At 42.9% G+C, this 22,454-nt stretch overlaps 1 protein-coding gene across 1 annotated transcript in view; it reads right to left on the bottom strand.

Moving 5' to 3' along the window:
* Positions 1-22,454, bottom strand: part of LOC122808156 — a 741,660-nt gene that overhangs the window by 281,029 nt on the left and 438,177 nt on the right. Inside the window, exon 3 of the mRNA XM_044079129.1 lies at positions 7,479-7,568. Coding sequence (XP_043935064.1) covers positions 7,479-7,568 — 90 coding nt within the window. The remainder of the gene's footprint in view (positions 1-7,478; positions 7,569-22,454) is intronic.

Here is a 22,454-nt window from a genome sequence, read left to right on the forward strand (position 1 = left end):
ACAGTTATGGTACAGTAATATCTGGTACTATATTCATTTTACTTTGTATGCTCAATATGCACACTCTGTCGCTGAGGTCCGGCCTGTGTCCCCCCAGTAATACTGGCTATGACCTCAAGTCCTGCTGTAGGGGGTCACCAGGTATGCTAGCCATAGCTCTCAAGTGATGAGATATGGATGTCAAGTACACAGTTACCTATCCAGAGTAAATCAAGGACAGTCAGGGACACCTGTACACTGTTTGAACTATTCCTGTGTGACATCCACAGACTGAGAGAAGCTGAATGACAGTACATCTTGTGATATGCCAGCTGTGTCCACCATGACTTACTCTCACTATTGTCTAATACACAATCCAGTAACATTCATACAGGAGCCGACCATTTTAGGAGGGACTCAGAGGACCAGAGCTATGATCTACATCACAGCAGGCAGAGTTGAAAGGGAAGCCTATAGGTGCTGGACAGCTGATTATCAACAACATATCATTCCAAGATATGTACCACAGGCCTACTGTTGTAATCCCTATTCCCCATAACTGCATCCTCCCATCTGCATGCCATTACATGGGGAGTTCTATTACATACCTGGTAGAGAGCTGTACTCCTTTTTGTGGAGACATTCTGCAGAATAATGCTTGTGATATTGCAGTCTGTCTTTGTAATGCAAATCACATACCTGTTTGACATAGGCATCTGCTTGCCTTTTGTAGGTAATGCTCATGAACAGGTGATTGCCTGTGCACCAATCTGTGGATCAGACTTGCTAATTGCATCTAGAACAGCTGGGTTGCACTTTCATTAGCCAATGACATGGCACAACAGTGCTATATTTAAGGCCTTCATGTAGGACTTGATCCCTTTTCTAGTCTGTGAGATGGACATTATGGAGATTTGGACACTACAGCATCACAGAGGGTAGGTAAAATACTGTCCACTGTTGGGATTTATGTGGTATGTCCATGGTTTTGCATGCTATGTTTGGTCCTTGTGAAAAGGCTTTCTGATTATGTGGCAGTTTAGTGTTAAACAATATGGGTTGAGGTCAGTAAGGGGAAAGACAGATGTGAGTGCCATACATCATATGTATCAGAATATGCATGCTGCTGCTGTAGCTGCTGGTCTGTCAGCTGTGCATTTTTGTAGGGGATGACTGTGACACATGTCCCTGTCGCTTGACCTTTGCCCCCCTTTATGTATGGGTGTTGTATGGATCCCTTGTTCTAGGTGGCTGTGAGGTATGGTAGGTCTGTAGCAGGTAGCTGAACATACTGCCGCATGTGTTGCAGGCTGCAGCTGCTGCATTTTGCCCATGAGTCATACTGGGGAGTGCAAACACATTGGAGGACAGCAAGCACTATGTAATAGTGAAGGGGCAGTGTCAGCTCTGTTGTTACAGCATAGCCAGGATGAGGGTATAACAGTCCAGGTGAGGCATGTGCTTAAGGTACATATGTTATGTAACAGTACCAGTCGGAGAGTGGTAGGTGACATATAGGTAGCCTATACATATTTGTGCAGTTTGGCCCTACCTACAGGCCTTTGATGTGCTAAGATGGGTGGCAGTGAACAGACTAGCAGCAACCTCTTTTGGTTAAAATTGCAGGACTCAGTCATTGTTTGTTGTATTCACAAGCATGTAATTGAAGTGTAACACATTGGATTCAACCCCAGGACTGTGAGTGGCAAAATGTACAACATGCTAAGAATTTAACAGACTGAGCTACTTAGTCATTCCTGCAGCAGGTGTATTTGCAAGATATATGTACATGCATACAGTCTGTTACACAGGATTGGCATTAGCATGTGTGTTCAGATGGGTACGACGTGTAACACTGAGGTGTCTGTCATGATTTTCTAACCTCAGTGTGTATTGACTTGTCAGTACTGCAACACACAGAATAGGTTTTATGACAACTGTGCCAACAGTAGGTGGCATAACTGCGGACATTCTGCAACAGTCTATGCAGTTGCCAGCTATACCTAATATCCTAGGCCTCACGTACATCCATCATTATTTATTTGCCTGTGTACTGGTTTGGTGTCTGCATCACAGTCCCAAGTACACTGTGAATTTTCCCATTATATGTACAAGCAGTGTGTCATTGACAATCGGGATATGTTTATGGAAACACCTACTTTATTTCAGAGCTGTGTGCCCTAGTGGGCTAATGGACTATGATGTAGTTGACAGGGTCCTGGGTTTGAGACATGGCAGTGGTAATTTTTTGCAGATGTGCCTAACAGTGTCAGAAACACAGAAGATGAGTAAGGCAGTTTTAAGTAGTTTTAAGTTGGTTTGTTTGGGTTTGCGCACTGCACCACCCTGCTTAAACCAACACTAATTCCCAAAAAAGGAAAGAAAAGAATAAAGGGGGTGACAGGAAAGTGGTGAAATTGGGGCAAACAAGGGGGAAAACACTGTGAAGGCAGGTAGGGATGTGCAGGATGAGTATAGGAAAGGACCATAGATATCCATTTCTTATACAGCAACAGCTGTGCATGTTGTGGACAATTTGGAATTTGGAGCCTCTAAGGGCAACATAAATGTGTTGATTGAGTCATGTAATGATTAAAGTGTGTCCAGTGGATGCAGGTGCAAAATGGAGAGCTATGCATGGGATGATTTATTTTGTGGGACAGATGCCCCCCACCATTTTTTTAAGGAGAGAGTGGGATGTTGGGGAAGATATATAGGTACATGTGGGGAAGTAAATTGGGTAGGTGAGGTTGCATTTGCAAACAGGCAAGACAGACAAGACAGCATACAGGTGTGGTGTATGACATATGAGGGGGTAAACACCTTGGATGGGGAGGGTGTTGTGGAATTGGTGAGCCATGTGCCCCAGATGGCAGCAGTGAGACTCCCCACCCATGTGGAGTCAACACTGCTCCTTCACCGCCACAAAAGTGGCTGTGCTGGGGGCTGGGTGCCAGGGCCACCCTGCTCCTCCAAGTTGGCCAGTCTGCCCTCAGTCCAGTGCAGGGAATCTTCATAGCCTCAGTGCATGACCCTGTGCACCATCTCTGGTAGCTTTTGCTGGGTGATGACTCTCTCTTCACACACACTTCCAGGGGGGATGGGCCCCATCCCCTGAGGCAGTTCCACCCATAGGTGGTGTAGGACCAGCAGTGGGAGCAGCACAAGGTTGAGTCCCAGACATGCTGGGACCAGGTGCCACAACTAGTTGAGGTAAGGTAGGTGGATCTCCGGGAAGTGACCTATACAGTCGAGCTATAGTGTTGAAGTATTTCAAAGTGTATAGGTTAGTAATGAACATAACATTTAGTTAGTTATAACAGCATGCCGGAATATTAGAATTAATCCAGTAACATAACATTGCATAGCATATGGAACACAACAATAAGTGAGATAACAGTCAGTATAGTAACAGCATACCAGTAACGGTTACAGCATAAGGCCAATGACATAGGTAATTCAACAAGGTATGTTAGCATGTGACCATTGTAATACATAACAATAATAAAACACAAGGCCCAACATAATGTTTTGAGAGCAACATATGTTAAAAGTAAACCATACCTGATGTATAGCAATAATACATTATGATGCAGATAAGGGGTGGGGGGGAGAGATAAATACATTCCATTATTACCAGTATAGGCTATATAGTTATCAACAGTACTTTTATGTACTCTACAGGTCTGCCCTTACTTTATTTATGCAAGTGCCCTATAGCTTCTGTAGCACCTACATACCTCTCAAGCTATCAGCATGGGACAGTATGGGTTAAGTTGTAACACCTACAGGTACACAACTACAAGGGGCTGTTACATGTCAGGGCGACATATATGACTGCCAATGTGTACTGTGGACTGATATGGGAGGCTGGCAAAATGGTTAAGGTGTTTTCCTTACTGACACAAGGTGCAGGGTTTGATTCTCACATGGGGTAATTGGATAGGCATATAAAGGCCAGCAAGAGCAGTTAGCCTAATATTTTTTCAAATTAAAAATGGTGGGAGGTTGGCATAATGGTTAAGGTATTTACCTTACAGACAAAAGGTGCAGGGTTTGAGTATCAAATGGGGTAATTGGCTAAGCTTATAATGGCCCACAAGGACAGTTCACCTATTACTAATCTATGAACCTATGAACCTATGTAGTGTGACTGTGCTATTGACATAAATCAAGTAGATGATAAATCTGTGTCCAAGGGATTTGGAAACAGTGATCAAAGTCCCTGACAGCGTGATATGTGAGAGACATGTATCATGCATAGTACACAGAGTTTACCTATCATACCATCCTTAGCAGGCAAGGGGTTGGGCTATCAGCAGACATTCACAGACACACCAGGCATACAGCCTTGCCAAGTTTAAACAGTTTTATTTCTTTTATTCACTTTTATGACTGTTGTACTTGTTGACTTTATTTAATGACATCTTATCACCTTGCTGAGCAATGCTGTTAACACTCTGGTACATCTGAACACAGACATTATTAACCCATCCGAACAGCTACTACAGCCATTTATTTACCTGTCATTCCTGTGGGGGGAGAATATCTGTTAACAATACCTAACTGTTTCTATAAATATTTAGTAGTAGTCCCTGGATTAGCACCCTGGTCCATGTGTGACAACATATACATCACACCTGTCATTTATCAAACTGAGCTACTGCTCAATATTGTTTGACTGATATGTGCCTAGAGTTCACCTGATAACAAAATATGACCTGGTAATAGAGGTAGAGTGTTATACAAGACTGCAGTGACACTTGAACACACATGCATGAGATTCATGCATGATAGAGATAGTAGTTGAACTGTACATTAATACATGGGATGCAGGTGTAGACAATTAACCCCCAGTGGGTGAGAATATGTGTAACGTGTACAGACCATACTGGAGTGCTGGGTTGGCTACCTGAGCCATATACAGTTGCAGATGGTATATTTGCAGTCTACAGCTATCACAGTTTCATACTTGCCTTCAACAGCATACCTAAGAGCAGGAATGCATATAGCTGAAATGCAATGGTTAACACAAGCCAATCTTGAGATTTACAACATACATTGGGTGTGCCTATTATTGGTTCAGATTATAGTGCAGAACAAATATCATTATGCATTATATCTTGTAATACAGCTCCACATCTACAGTTTAGCAAAACATTCTTTATTAGCAAACCTTCAGTCACTTAGTGGTATTATTCCTGTTTTTACTTCACAGCAGATGTAATACTCGATTTCATGACCAACAGCTCAAAATACACACATAATGCACAGCACAGCCTTATTAGGGGTGACTTCATGCAGTCATTGTTATATGTCAAGTCTTTTATCATGAACAGTTCATACAGTACAGCTATAATTCTGCAACTAATGCAGTAGAAACTTTATTACCTTAACATTATTAATGCAGTAGTAACTTTTGTTTCTTTAATATTATCAGGTTTTATGCTTTTATCTTTATTGAACTGTACCTGACATTACTCACTTATATTAGTCCAGGTCTATGACCACATTCATTGCAGTACAATCAAAACTGAATATACCTACTGGGAGTTACTAATTTATTCTTTCTTGTTTATATGACTATAGATTGCAAGATACATCTGTACTCACCGCACTCATGGCACAACCTGGCCAGATACCCTGCACGGGCATCCAGGTTGCTAGCTATCTCCTCTGTAGCTGTGGGGAGAGAAACACACCATTATGAGTACCTTTCTATCACCCATTCAGAGTAGAATTTGATAAAACAACGATAACAATACTTACAGACTGGTGGGACATTCCCGTCTCTATCATCTGGAACCCAGGAGGCCAAGAGCTCTCCTTATGATGCTTCAGGTCATCATAATGATGATATACCTGCTCACTTGTGCGGGGGATACCAGTTGCACTGGTGAGATCACATGCCAGCCGCTTGCAGACCTCCGATTTGTATTCCGAGCCCTGGTACTGGCCTTGCAGCAGCCAGACATCATGGTATTTTACAAGGAGTCCAACCATGACCCTGGACTCTTGAATGCCCCACCACTGTGCCCAGAAGGGAACACCCTCTCCAACTCCTGCCATAGTCTCTGCCAAGATCAAACTCCAACCGGTTATGGCTGTATTCCCACCTGTTGCACTTAAATAAGCCTGTTTTCTCACCCTTTATTGCCAATGGGCAATTTTTAAAAATGTGGCACTTCACTGCTCAAACCCACTGAACTCAGCCGAGCAGTGCATAAACTGGCAATGCTTATCACTGCTTAGCAGTACGCAAACCAGCTTAGCTGAGCTGACCAATGCTCAAACAGGCATTGCTTAACAGTGATTCGCACCACTTAGCAATGCACAAGCCAGCTAAGCACAGCGTAAACATTCCCTGTTTAAGCAGTGCTTGCCAAGGCTTAGCTCTGCTTAGTGGAGCTTAGCTAAGCACAGCAAAGGAGGATTTCATAATACATGTTAAAATTGTGTAATTGTAAAGTACAACGTTTAATAACATGTCTGTGCATACATACATTATTCCATCAAGTGTTTACAAATACTTCTCATAATTGTGTATTTGCAACACAAGTGCTTCATACCCTGTATATTCATACAAATTTCAATCAAGGATTAATAGTACATCTCATGCATATGTGTTTGCAAACTAAATTTAATAAGTTGCCTGTGTAATCAAAAAATGTAATCAGGATTTAAAAGAAGTCTCATACTGTGTATTTACAAAATAACCAGTGTGTGCATTCGAACCCTGCACCTACTGCACATAAGGCTATCATGCTAACCATTCAGCTACATGGCTAAGTGAGATTCTGCTATACTTTTACATATATTTCTCCACTATGTTTAAGCACCGCTAAGCTCCGCTAAGCACCATGTCATGCAAACCCACTCAGCTATGCTTAAATTTGACTTTTCCTAAATAATTAAATGTATCCAGTTTCTATTTTTAGATGTCTGACACATGTCCCTTTTGTGCACTGTGCCACATAAACACACAAAAAATAAATAAATAAAAGTTCTTACATTGATATCCATTAGCGGACAGGAGTTCCGCTGTGGTGACCCCTAACCGGGAAAAGCCGAAAGACACAACAACAAACAACAATGATATCCAGCACTTTGACAGTGTAGTGAGTGTGTTACTCATCTCCAGACACAGTAACACACTCCCTACCCTGATTCACTAACCATTTCACATGGCTCTCCCTCAGTAATGGGCCTTCATTAATATACAGCACCTTCTGTATAGGTCTTCCACTATTCCTACATGGATTTTATTAACTCCCCAGGAAAATCTGGCCAAATAAAAGACATATTTTTATATGCACACAAGAAAAAAAAAAAACCTCAACAGGATGTCACTAATGTGTGTGTGTTGGTGTGTGTGTGTGTGTGTGTATATATATATATATATATATATATATATATATATATATATATATATATATATATATATATATATATTTACATACAGGTAGGAAGTTTAAGTTTGTTTTTAGGAACATGTTTACCTTCGTGATTTTCCATTATATTTGTATCTCCAGGTGAGGAAAGGCATGCTTGAACATTTGCATAAGCAGAATCCTCTTCAATGACGACATCTGCAAAATACAATAAAATACTTTTAAAATGCATTCCAGAACCCATACCATCTCATACTTCTCTCTTCCATCAAATAAAGGAACATATATCATTTTTTAATCTCATCACATTTATGACAGTTATTTGTCAAGAGTTCTCTATAATTAGACTATGCATATTTTCTCTTAACTATGCTGTATCACAGCAAATGAGCTATTGTAAGTATATTACCATGTTATCATTCACTCAGTTTTCCTTTTGCATTATTTCATAATTTCAATTACTATTATATAAATGAATATCAATATTTAGTACTTGTCTAAGTCATGACTAAATTTTACATTTTTGTAATGCAGTACTGTTCTCTTCTTCAAGACAGTTCCCAGCTGACAAATAATAAAGACACTTTCCTATGTATTGCATTTCCTCAATAAGCAACTGCTTAATCCTATCATAAAACCGCCCATGCATAGAGTAACAGCATCATTAACCCAATAACATAGTTTTTCTTTGCTTTTATAATAATAAAAATGCCATCAGTAATTTAAAAACATACACAGTTCCCACACTTCAAATGTTTAGAGTTAAAAACATCATTACTGCAATAATGCATTAATAAAATAATTAGTCAATACTTTAAAATAAAAGAACATTGTAGAATAAAATGTCTTATTACTAGGCAGAACTGTTAAAATCAAACACTTTAATTAAAAAAAATAAATAACAATAAAACCCAAGCTCAAAGTATAAGTCCCAAGTCTATTAAAGTAAAAACTTGCAAGTAAATCCAAGAAATCCAAAACAAAACAATGGACATGTGCTTCCAGCTTAATCAGCCTTCTTCAGATCCTGTTGTTTCCTGTTCCTTTGGAGCCAAAATTTAAAGGGTAATCACCAAATGAAAATCTTATCTCATCAGTTTCTGTCTTCTGAGTGCTGGTTTTAAAGGAACCACACCATTAAGTCCAGGCTCTTTGTCTGCTTGTAGCATGGCTATCCATCACATTTTCATGTACTCAGTGTGATTGAATATATCTCCCCTCCCCTCAAATTATCGGTGACAAGTTGGATTACCATGAAGCAAAATTTATGTGTTTGACTATGTATAACATGTCGGGCTGAAGAATACTTTCTTTAAATGCTTTGTTAGTTTTTCCAATGTAGAAACAAATACATTGCTCACATAGTGCCAAATAAACTAGATTGCTAGAGGTATAGTCCGAATATAGTTCAAAATTATAAACTCTTTTTGTAGTTAGATGCTGAAATGAGCCAGAACTCTTGATATAATTGCATGCCTTACATCTCCTGCAAGGATATGTTCCCAGATTTCCAATACATTTTTTCTGGATTCTGAAGAGAATATTATCACATAAAACTTAAGTTTTTCTTATTTTTAAAACAAAATCTTGGCTGGTCTCCAACAACCTTTTTAATGTCTGGATCAGTCTGTAATATTTCCAGTTATTCCTAATGACTTAACATATATGTCTCATATCATTACTATAGGTTAAAGTAAACCTAATCCCTCTTTCACTTATATCAACTTTGTGTGTCTGTTTTGAAGTTGCTTCAGTATTATGAGCTGAATAATATGGACGTCCTTTTGACCTTCTCAGCTCCCTGTTCTTGCCAACAATTTCATCCACTTCTCTCTTGGTATAACCTCGTTCTATGAAATGTTTCTTCCAAGACTCAATCTCAGACTCATAAAATATGTCATTAGTACATAGCCTTGAAACCCTAAGCATCTGCCCCATTATAATTCATGAGAAAATATAACTGGGATGCATGCTTGATCTATGTTGTGGCAGCCGTGCCATGGCCCAGCAATCAAAGAGCTTCAACCCTTACCACTAACACCATGGAGGGCGTCTCATTTAAGAGGAAAGGATAACAAATACACACAGTAAAGTACAATTTCCCTTTAGTGCACACAGAGATCACAGTCAGTCTGAGGTTGGTTACTCCCCTGCTCCCCAGGTCCCCAATAAGACTCCCCACTGGCACAGCTATAGGGTCCAGATCTCAGCCTAGCTGGCAAGCTAACCTCCAGTACCCTCTCTGTCCCACCAGTGCTTTGTGACCCTGCCCAGGTAGCTGACACACCACACACACTTTGAAATAAGTATTTATACAACTTCACAGACACTCCTGGGAAAGGCTGACACAGATTCTCCAGCTGTGTCCCTTTACCCAGACTATATGGTAGTAATTACTGTCACCACCAGCTAATACTTATCAGCTACCCAAAGGCCCTTAAAAGGGTGTCTAATTATTACTGTGCAATATTATTACCAAATTGGTAAGTGTGACTAATCAGTCTAAGGCTTATTAGAGTGGCTTTGTACAATAAACTGTATAAATATGCAATGTACTCTAGAATTTAACTTGTCTCTACACAAACCAGCCAAAGGTAAAAGGTTTTTAAAATATTTAATAATAAATAATAAAACACAAGACAATACTACTACAATATGATGATACCCAGGAGTTCTGAGATCACACAGAAACTTAAAACAATACAGTAGGAAAGTTCTGATATAACAGAAAAACACTTAAGCCTAATCTTTATAGTCCTAGCTATTTCTACAAGAAAACATACTTTTAAAGTAACTTACTTTCATAGAGCAAGGCAGTGCTGAGGTTGGATAGCAAGACAGAATGCTTACAGTCTCTCTCTGAGCAATAGTTTTTAAAATCACTAACACATTTCTGCTGGGCCCTCCCAGATTACATCATTTTGACACTTAGGTTTTCCCAGTATACACATTACATCATTTTGACACTTAGTCTGGAGTTCCCAGGCCAACAGGCTACATTATTTAACAATCTAACACCTGCTCAGGAAATTACAACAATAAAAGACATTTCACATGTACACTCCAGTAATTATTCCTTAAGTTAAAATAATAGAAAGAGTGTGATAGCCCAGACCAAATGACTCTGAGCTCTACAGATCAAAGAACATGCAAACATAATTTCAGTTTCAAAGAACATTTGAAATGCTTGCCTTAGTTTTCCTTACAGCAGATGGAAATGTTGCTACAATCCTGAAGTTCACATTTTACAATGTTTTCCTTCATTTAAGAAACAAGCCTGGGTTTTACATTTATATTTACAAATGATATACTTATGTATCAAATTCTATTTGGCTAGGCTGGGAGCCTTCACCTCTTCTTCCCCAATCTTCACATCTCTCCACCCCTGGAGAACTCAAGCTAGTTTTTCAAGTTACCCTTGATAAATGCTGCTTGAGAGGGTTAGGTCTATCTGGGAGTACCTCACCCCATTCCCTGTCTTGAGACCCCATCTGCATTGGCATTTCTAATCACACTATGGTGCTGCACTGACATATATGCTTGCAACCCCAGGCTCCATCTTAGCAACTTGGCATTTTGCTGACTGGCTCTGTTTAACCACGTTAGTGGGTTGTGATCTGTCATAACAGTGAATTTTCATCCATACAGATAAGGTTGAGGTTTCTGCAGTGCCCACACTATGGCTAGACATTCCTTTTCTACAGCTGCATAGCCTTCCTCCCTGGTTTGGAGCCTATGACTGAAATAAACCACTGGGTGCTCTTGCCCCTCTGAAGAAATCTGACTTAGTACAGCCCCCACCCCATGGTTCAAAGCATCCACTTGCACAACAAATTATTTGCTTTAATCTGGATTGGCTAAAAGAGAGGGTCCTCCCAAAGCTTCTTTAAGCTTCTGAAATGCCTGCTTACATGCTGGGGTCCACACTACCTTATCTGGCCTGTTCTTTCTTGTCAGGTCTGTGAGGGGAGTAGCTATGGTACTATAACTAGGGACAAACTTTCTGTAGTACCCTGCTGTCCCCAAAAATGCCCTCACCTGCTTTTTAATAACAGGTGCAGGCCATGTCTGAATGGCTTCCACTTTGGCAGGTTCTGGTCTTATCTTACCACTCCCAATTCTATGTCCTAGGTAGGAGACCTCTGCCATACCTACCTGGCATTTGCTCGGCTTAATGGTCACCCCTGCCTTCTGTAGTCTGCCCAGCACCTCCCTGACATGCTGAAGTTGCTCTTGCCAGCAATAGCTGTAGATGGCAATATCATCTAGGTAAGCAAGGGCAAACCTTCCTATGCCTGCTAGGATATTGTCTACCAGCCTCTGGAAAGTTGCTATGGCATTCTTCATCCCAAAGGGCATTTTTGTGAACTCATACAAGCCAAAAGGAGTCACAAAGGTTGACTTCTCTCTAGCACTGGGAGTCAAGGGCACCTGCCAGTAACCCTTGGTAAGATTAATGGTTGTAAGATACTTAGCCCCACCCAGCTGCTCTAGGGCCTCATCTGTCCTAGGCATGGGGTAAGCATCTGACTCTGTGTGACTAATTTCCTGTAATCCACACAGAACCTGGTGCTGCCATCCTTCTTTGGCACTAGCACTACTGGGGAGGCCCAGGGACTGTTGGACTCTTGAATCACCCCTAGTTCCAACATCTCCTTTACCTCCTCCCTCAGAGTCTGTCTGATACTCTTAGGCACCCTATAAGGGACTATATCCACCTGGTGCTGCACCAGGTGGGTGCACCCTGGTTTTCCAGTGAACATGTCTCCATATTCCTGCAACACTGCTTGGATTTCTTGAACCTGGGTAGGAGATAGCTGCTGGGACATTGCTACCCCTTCCACTGAGGTGTCAGCCTGAGCTTCACTGAGAAGATCAGTCCCCAGATCCCCCTCAGACTCCTCCTGCAATCCACTGCAAATACTCAGCACAAGGGCCTCCCTATCATGGTAAGGTTTCATCATGTTAACATGGTACAATTTGTGCCCCTGCCATCTGCCTATCACTTCCACCATGTAGTTAACATCACTTACCTTTCTTACCACTTTGTAGGGTCCCTCCCAAGCTGCTTGAAGCTTGTTGTGTCTGACAGGAATGAGAACCATTACCTGCTGCCCCACAGCATACTCTATAGCTCGAGAATTCCTGTCATACCACACCTTTTTCTGTTGTTGGTCTTCTGTTAGGTTCTGCTGGGCCAAGTCCATGAGATCCCTGAGCTTTGCCCTGAGGTTTAGGACATATGCCACAACAGACTCCTTGTGAGACTCACACTCACCTTCCCACTCATCTCAAATTAAATCTAGAGGTCCATTCACCCTACGGCCATACAGAAACTCAAAGGGTGAAAAAACTGTGGATTTCTGGGGAACCTCTCTCTAAGCAAACAACAGACTGGAAAAGTATCTGTCCCACTCCCTCTTAAACTGATCTGCAAATGCCCATAGCATGGACTTGATTGTAGAGTTTAACCTCTTAACAAGACCATTAGTCTGGGGATGGTAGGGGTGGTCTTCATGTGCTTCACCCCACAGGACTTCCACAGACAAGCCAGCAGGTCTGACATGAAATTGGCACCTTGGTCAGTCAGTATTCCTTTTGGGAAACCTACCCTGCTGAAAATCTCTAACAAAGCATTCGCCACCTTCTCTGCCTCAATGGAGGGCAAAGACACTGCCTGGGTGTATTGTGTAGCATAATCTACTACCACTAGGATATACTTTTTCCCTGTGGAACTTGGGGTACTCTTTGGACCCACAATATCCATAACTACCCTCTAAAATGGCTCCTCAATCACAGGCAAAGGCATCAAAGGAGCTCTCACCTTGTCTCCTGCCTTGCCTACCTTTTGGCACTGCTCACAGGTCCTGCAGTACCCTGTTACATCTCTAGAAATTCCAGGCCAATAGAAGTTTTGCATAATATGCCTCTTTGTATGTTTTATGCCCATATGACCTGCAAAGGGAATATCATGGGCTATGGCTAGAAGCACCAGATGGGAGGCTCTAGGCACTACCAACTGCTCTACTCTCTCACCTTCCAGCCCTCCCTCAGGGTTCCACTCTCTGTATAGTAACCCTTTGTCCCAATATATAGATTCCCCCTTCCCTTCAGAATCATGTGCCTCCCTAGCTACCTGCCTCAGGCCTTGCAATGTAGGGTCTGAGAGCTGAGCTTGTCTAACACCCAGCTCACCTTCCACAGGAAGTCTGGTATACACTCACAGCAGTGCCTCACTGTCAGCCTGGGTACTACTACTCACCTCTACCTTTGCAGTTACCCTGTCCAAGGGAGCATCAGTATCCACAAGCAGCTGTGGCTCACCTTCAGTCTCACTGCTACAGCGTAGCTCACTCCCTGAAAAACCCACCTCACCAGTCCTGGCTGTAAGTATGCAGTCTGTCTGGGTCTCCCCAGGCTACCAGACCCACATGCTTGTCTCCTAGCCTCACTGCATGTAACTGCATAAGTACATGGTACTGCCTCATCCAAATTCTTCCCTCTCAGGACATCTGCAGGATGGTAGTTTAGTACCCCTGTTGTCTCAAGACAATTTCCTATTGGCATTTTGTCTTTCCCACTTACTGGCTCCCTCACCTTTGGTTCTCCACCTTGCCTCAGTGGACACCTGTATGCCACATGGCCCCACTGGTTGCATTCAAAACATTTATCCGTAACTCTTGGTTGTGTACCTGGACTAGTGGCTTCCCTTGCTACTGGCAGATTCTGTTGGGGCAGTCTGTGCTGCCCACCATGGGTTCCTTTAGACCCATGAGCAGTACTGGGGGTCCCCTTCCTGTCCGATGCTGCCCTGCTGGCCAGGTATAGGTCTCCCTTCTTCCCCAACTCATCTGAAGTAGCATATTGTCTATCAGCTAACCAGATCCTCATGTCCTCAGGCAAAGTGCTAAGGGCTTGTTCCCTCACCAAAAGGTCTACCAGCCCTTCAAAAGTGGTGACCTGACATCCACTCACCCACCTATGAAAATAAGTGCTCAGTTCAGCAACATATTCACATACTTTTTCATCTGCTTTGCGCCTATGCTCTCAAAACTTTTTCCTATACATTTTAGGTCTTAGCTTACATCATTCTAAAAGGCATTTTTTACAGCAGTATAATTAAAACAGACAGAGTCAGGCATTTGTGATATACAAGTTACAGCTTTCCCATGGAGTAAGGGGGTCAGGAACTGTACCCAGAGCCTTTGGTCAACACTATACTGTTTGCATAACCTCTTAAACATATGAATGAAACTATCAAAATTATCCCCCTCTTTAAATTGCGGAAGAAATTTACTGACTTGTTGTGCTTCTGGAGTCAAGTTACTCCCTTCCCCATTACCTCTATGACTCAGGCAAAGAGTCAATATTTCCCTCACATGCTTCCTCTGATGCTCCTTTTCTTCGGCTTCTATCTCCAAACGCCTGGCCTCTAACTCAAGTGTCTTTAACTCCAGCTGGATTTTTAAGTCCACTGCAGAAAGGTTGAGCTGTCCATTCTCTGTGGATATTGTATCTCCACTGCCAGTCTGATTGTCCTTCACAGAAAGGTTGAGCTGTCCATTCTCTGAGGATATAGTATTTCCACTGTCAGTCTGATTATCCTCCTGGATGCTGTTTTCTGATGCAGCTGTAACCAAGGCTGCAATCAGGTCTGCCTTAGTCAGGTTTCCATGCACCAGTCCCCTAGCCTGGCACATCTTCATCAGCTGGCTCCCTGTCAGGTTTCCATACTCCACTGCTGACATGCTGCCTGCTCACCCTGACTAAATAAGCTAACAAAAGAAATAAAACAATTGTGATCTGAACTCAGTATTCACTGCATGGCTGTTTTAGAGTACAAAACACCTTCAGAGATCACTGTACATAAGCTACAGGATTCATTCTACCCATACCACTACAAGCCAATTAGTATGTGAAGTGGATCCCACCACTGCCACCACAAATGTGGCAGCCATGCCCTGGGCCAGCAATCAAAGAGCCTCAATCCTTACAACTAACAGCAGGGAGGGCGTCTCATATAAGAGGAAAGGATAACAAATACACACAGTAAAGTACAATTTCCCTTAAGTGCACACAGAGATCACAGTCATCCTGGGGCTGGTTGCTCCCTTGCTCCCCAGGTCCCCAATAAGACTTTCCACTAGCACCGCTACAGGGTCCAGATCTCAGCCTAACTGGCAAGCTAACCTCCAGTACCCTCTCTGTCCCACCAGTGCTTTGTGTCCCTGCCCAGGTAGCTGACACACCACACACACTTTGACATAAGTATTTATACAACTTCACAGACACTCCTGGGAAAGGCTGATAACTAAGGGTCTACACTCCTATAACATTAAACGAGGTACTGTATTTCACCTCCTCTCATTATGTGAATGTATCACATAAATAGTTCTAATATTGTAAAAGTATTCCTGAATGTCCCTGATGCACTCTGCCCAAGTCAATGTTTCATTGACATTTGTCCCTGTTTGGTTGAGAGCTATGCCTAATATACCTGTCAACCTCCTACAGCACAAATATAGGACAAAGTCATAATTAATGGGGGGGGGGCCCAAACTCAGTGACAGAATATAAATATAGCCCATACAAAGTAAGAAGCTAGGGCACTTCTATGGGCTAGGTTTGTAAAGGCATCAGGGCCATTAGCCTAGTACACACCTATGAACCTATGAACCTATAAGATCATGAGTAGACTAACAGATATTACTGTAACATAACTGTTTTTTGAGGGGTATGACTTTTGAAAGTCAGATTTAGACTTTATTTCCTTAAAACAACCATCCATGCTTGGCCAACCATTTGTCAGGCATCCACAAGTTTGTATGGAATGGACTACCTGTATGAGGCAAACATCCTAGCATTCTGTAAACATCTGTATAGTTGAGAGATGTGATGCCTACAGGGAACATATACTATAACAGGTTTACATTGCTTTCTGTCATTGTGGCACACTGGTGTTGCCGGACTGTCCCCATGTAGTTGTTGTAATAGCATACTGCTATTTGTCTGACAGTGAGCATATGACATATTAGTGGGAATTTAACAGTAGGGGACACACCACAGTAGACTGCAGTGACGGATGTCGGGACATACAGCAGAATCTGTCATGGCACACCGGGGTACATCCCAGTATTGCTCACATCCTGGTGGTATCCACACATGTAGTGTGTGTACAGACTGTGGGGTATGACGTTTGAGGGAATAGTGGATAGTGCAGGCCATAATGTGCATGCAGAATCTGTACATAGTGGACGTCGATATATCTGGTCCTGTAATGTGTTCCCGTCTTGACGACTTTCAGGAAATATGTACTGCAGGAGGCATCCACCATTCACAACTGCAGAGAATGACATCATACTGGATGGCCTCAGATGCCAACATCACATCTTGCTTTCCAGGGCTCAGCACAGTTGTGAAAAGTGGGCAGCATTGTGGGCAAAACTTGTGCAGGCTGTTAATCAGACTAGCCAACAGGATAGGACCTATGAGCAGGTCTAACACCGGGCCATGGATATGTTGAATGCACAGCAAAGGGCAACTGCTGTTGCCAGGGATAGTGCTGCCACTGGTGGAGGTCCTGTGATGGAACAACCACTCTCAGCCACAGAGGAATTTCTGATAAACCTAGGATCAACCAGCAGCTCCCAGACATCCACCATGCCATACATCCTGGAGGTGGGTGCCACAGCATCCACTGAAGTGGAGCTTCCAGGTAAGCTGACTGTGTTCACCAGTGTGTTACTGTAGCAGTCATTCTGGCAGGCTGTACATACCAGTACATGGGTGTCAGGTCTATCTGCATGGGGGGGGGGGGTGTTATCCACAGTTATGCACACATACTCAGAATGTCAGCAATATAGCCATTATCACAGTAGCTGCTGTACATGTGATATATGCAGTTATTTACCTTGTAGCGCTGCAACATGTGGTGATGCTGACAATACCTCTCCCTCACCTCTTCATAGGTCCATCAGGAGTTGCCCAAGCCTGGGGTCCTGTGCCTGGTAAGTACAATACTGTTGTTTTATGGATCATATATACCCTATAAAAGTAAAGGATTGACATATTGCTCTATGTACAGATGTTGTGTTTAGCCAGAATAGAATATTTGTATGTTCCATTCTGGAACAGTTAACTACAGTTCATAGAGTGGGTAATCACAAGTGTGTAGGTGAAGGAACATTGATACATTTGCAGTTATAGTTATGAGCAACTACACTGCCTTGTATACATGAGGCAATTGCTCCGAGATGCCTGTGCAAACACAAAAGGGAAATGGTACATACCTAAGGCAGTGACACTAATAGTGGAATATTACTCTCTAGATAGGTGTACTGGGTTTTATGTGTATTTCTATCATGTATAGTGACATATTGTATACCCTGCAGGTATATTGTACTGGCAACTTTAACTGTATGTAGCTGAAGTGCATGTTATAAAGGCCTTGACTTGTATGTGTATGTTGTGAGGTTGTCTGTTGTGCATGTGAGCAGAGATGAGAAGATGTGAGACTGGTGCTGCAGGTGTGGATCCTCATCTGTATGAGTCTATGTGGATTACCATACATAATAGTGCAGGTAGTAAGGTACTGCTTTTCTCTTGGTTTTCACAGGTGACCATAGCGGTTGGAGTCTGTCCCCCTCACAACCTGATGCCAGTGTCTCATTGGACTCTGGTGATGATGATGGTGCCCATAGTGAGGCACAGGTGGGGTTGTCGGGGGTTGACATTGCTCTTCTGCCCCATTGTCTCCACACACAGTCAGTATGCCCACACATACCCAGTCCCCACAGTCCACAAATATTGGACAGGCAGACAGTGAAGACATAGAATAGGGAAATGTGACAATTATAGTTCCAGTGAGTGTAGACACTGGCTATAGCCAGAGAACTTGTGAGGTACCACACAGGCAGATTGACAGGGATGCTCATAGCAAGACTGCTGTCCGTCCACCACCTGTTGCTGGTGTCACATCATGAGTCACTTGCTGTATGTTTTAGGCCATCATGGAGGCACAGGCATGTTCTGAATGCAACACCAGATGTATGCTTATGGTTATGGATGCAGCACAGTCTGACATCCATGACTGTCTCCACCGCAGTGGGGACACCCTGGATCAGTTCACTGACCCAGTAGACAGACAGTGGGCTGAGACAGTGTCTGTCTTTGACCGCACATTGTCTGTGCTGGAACATCTGGTTGGAGTTGGGCATCAGACACGTGGACGTAGGTCAGCAACACCATCTGCTGAGAGTCCATGTGGCTGTGCATGGTCACATTCGCATAGTGGCAGTAGCGCCAGCACTGCAGAGGGAGTTGTCCTGTCTAGACCACAATGTGGCAGGCCAGGGCATGTGGTCCTGGGCCTTCCCATGGAGGACACATCTCCAACAGACAGCAGTCACCATCAGGTACAAGCACCACATCTAACCTTGGGCATGGTGGTACCAGTGCTATTCCTGGCAGATCCAGTTTCCATGTTCATGGCCAGAGACAATGAACTGTCCACTCTACCATGTACAGTCCACAGCTGTCCAATATACACATGTGTAGGGCTAGCACTGGGCTTGACTGTGTACATGCACACACTCAAACACCACTGTTACATGCAGGTCACCTACTCTCACACATGGCACCTCTCCATGGCCTATCTAACCTGCACCCTTCCTGACTCACACACATGATATCAGCTGTTTGGCACAGATAAGGCCTCCAGCACTCCCACTTCACACCCTGTGCATGTGATGATACTTGTGCCACATCCCTGTCATCCATGCCATCAATGCAGGCATTTGCAACTGTGTGTCTGATGCAGAGGGTGACTTTATTACTTTACATGTACTTGTGTAGTGCTCATTGTTTTGCCATGCCTCTTGTTGTGGCCCACAACAGGTACTGTATGCTGGTATGTTGCATGACTATGCATCCAACTTTGTATATCTTATGTTACATGATGTACTGGCGGAGGTGTCACAGAATGACAGGTGGGTTGCAGAACTGTGTATGTTTCTGTTGCAGGGTTCTGAGACATAAACCATGGACAGATGGCATCAATACAGCAGCACAGAATGGCATGGCAGTACAGCAAATATATGACAACAGCAAGGTTCAGCAGTGTATGTGCATGGCTCCCTAGGTGCGTATGTGTAGAACAGTCTGTCAGGGACAATGGTGGCAGTCAGCAAACTCATACATTCATACTTTGTGTTAAGGTCTGCTATCCTTGCTATGTGTCACCTGAGTTTTCTGAACCTATAAATCAACAAGGTGTGGTGATGGAGGTGACACATATACAAATATCCTGTGTCCGGGTCAGACAGGTGGTGGACATCAGCTATGCATTTATAGAGGGGATAATGTTGGGCCAGCACCTAGTCACAGGGCCCTAAACTGCATAACCATTGCAAAGACAGCCCATACAGGCATGTCTGTAGTGTTGCAAGAGGATACACACACACACACACACACACACACACACACACACACACACACACACACACATGCATGCACATGCACACACACACACACACACACACACACACACACACACACACACACACACACACACACACACACACACACATTAGATGATGTCAGATTAGAACCTCTATTTATCTACTATTACACACTATAGCTCACAGTACTTATTGTACACACCACAGGTTACATCTGTTGTATATGGGGATGCAGGCACAGTACTTGTAGAGTATGCAAAGTGGCCTTGTGTTAGACAGCATGTATCTTCTGTGGAGTGATACTGCTTCATAGTGTTATTGTATCTAGTGTCCTAGGAGTGGGATACCTGGTGATATCTCTGCTATGTGTGTACAGTTACCAGTATGGCCATATTTTATAGGTGGACATGTGGCCAGGGACAATATGGCCTGTCCAAGGCATGCATTGCAACCAGTGTACATTACACCACCTGCTCACCTGTGTCTGTCTACAGGGTGACATTCTGCAGGCACAGGGGTCTGTGGGTGAGTGGATTATGTACTGTTGTGGCCTTGGTCTGGTTCCATCAGACAACTGTTGTGATGTTTACATGCAGATAACCCCAGCATTCCAAGGTTATGTGGGGACATGCATATATATATATATAATAGATAGATAGCTATAGATATATATAAATGGGTATAACAGGAATGTCACCTTAACTGTTGCTGTGTTTGTACATAATATAAATGTGTTATGTAGATATATATAGAGAGTCTATGTATCATTGTACTATATATATATATATATATATATATATATATATATATATATATATATATATATATATATATATGTGTGTGTGTGTGTGTGTGTGTGTGTGTGTGCCACACACTGATAGCTACATTAATCATGTGTGAGGAGGATAGGGAGAGACAGATATGTATACATAGCTGTCTGCATGTACAGACATATTTCCACATAGCAGGTCTTTGGGTGGAAGAGGCAACAGACTTGGGCTGAAGTTAGCTAAGTATAGGAGCATGCCAAATGTCAGTAAGTACAAGGTGACTCCAAGCCAGAGCTACCTATACTCCAGTCTGGAATTTTGTGTACTGCAGACCATTGGCTGCTGCACCTGTTGCCACAGTACAGCACTTCCCTGATATTGTCCAAGGCATTCCCCAGCTCTTTGCTGAACTTAATGTATGACTCATACCTTTCAACTGAACAGATTTCCACAGAATATCCAGATATTTGCCTCATATCTTTGGTCCATGTTACATAAACTTGTAGTTTTCTAGCAAATTACTGGCAAATCATTAAAGATTGAAATTAAGAAATAATGACAGACAGTTGAGATTCAGACTGTATACACATCAGGTTATTCATGCTAATGCAAGACGTGTTATTCTATCAGTTTTGTACATTTGTAAGTGCAATATTTAAAGCTTGTCCCTATTTTTGAGCCTTTGTCCCACTTTTATTCATGACTTTGGCCAGATATTTTGCTGTAAGAGGTATGATGTGACTGGGGTATATGCTGTAACACCACACACAGTGTGACAGTTGGCATACCTCTCCCTTTACATGTTTTGCAGAATGTCCAGCATTTTACCCCGTATGTCTGCTCTTTTCCTTATACAATTGTACTTTTCAGGTGATATACCGTAAAATGCAGGCACTGATTTGTTGTAACTACTGACACATTTAAGTGATGGCCTTGACATCCTGCAGCTAACCTGACCGGTTGTAATTTGCTGCTATACTTGACACCTTCTAGGTTACTCACAGCATGGCCCTTTAGCCCCAGATTCACTCTGGCTTTGTTCAGATGTCTTGCAGTAACAAACTGCGGGATTATACCAGTCTGTGGGTATACCACCATATGAGTACCTCACATGCAAAAGATGTAGATGCTGCCAGATTTGAACCATCAACACCATCGGCCATGCTAATGTCCCTAGCCCAGTGAGCCACACTAGCCAACAGACAGAGAGGCTGCATTCCTCACACTATCAACAACATCAACAACATACAGACATTCACTGTCACTACTGCACTATGTGGGAAATATGATGTGTGGCCAGGTTCTATGTCACAACCCTGGAATTGTCTGGTCTGCTGATATATCATTGCAGAAGTACTGTTACAGCAGCTGTATGGGGACACAGATGTGTTGGGTGTGGGGGACAATCAGCCCATGCTCTGCTGGTATAGACAGTTGTGAGACTGTCCTGTGACCCCACTGTTTGGCATTTCCCTTGAATAATCTAGTGGAGTTTCCAGCCATGTGGCCTAGTGAATATTATGGGGCAGGTACTATTGGATACAGTACCTGTTGTCTCATGTGCTGTTAGATCTCTGCAATTAGTCCAGTACCCATCCATGTTGCCTTGCATACATGCGGCAGGTTCATACATATGCTATTTTTGTCTAGTACCCCATCCAAGTGGTGTATAGGAGAATGACTTACCTTGCAATTGCAGCAGTTGACAGACATGTAGTTCAGGGATGACTCTGTCTGATGCATGCAGTACACAGCCAATACATGGTTAGGTACAGGTTGCGTGGGCTGGCTGGCATCAGTTTTAGTATATGTATGTGAGTTGGAGTAAGGTGTCTGTCCCTAGGGCTCTATGGTGT

This window comes from Protopterus annectens, chromosome 8.part0, assembly GCF_019279795.1.
Source record: "Protopterus annectens isolate FY-2018-M chromosome 8.part0, PAN1.0, whole genome shotgun sequence".
NCBI classification, from domain to species: Eukaryota; Metazoa; Chordata; order Ceratodontiformes; family Protopteridae; genus Protopterus; species Protopterus annectens.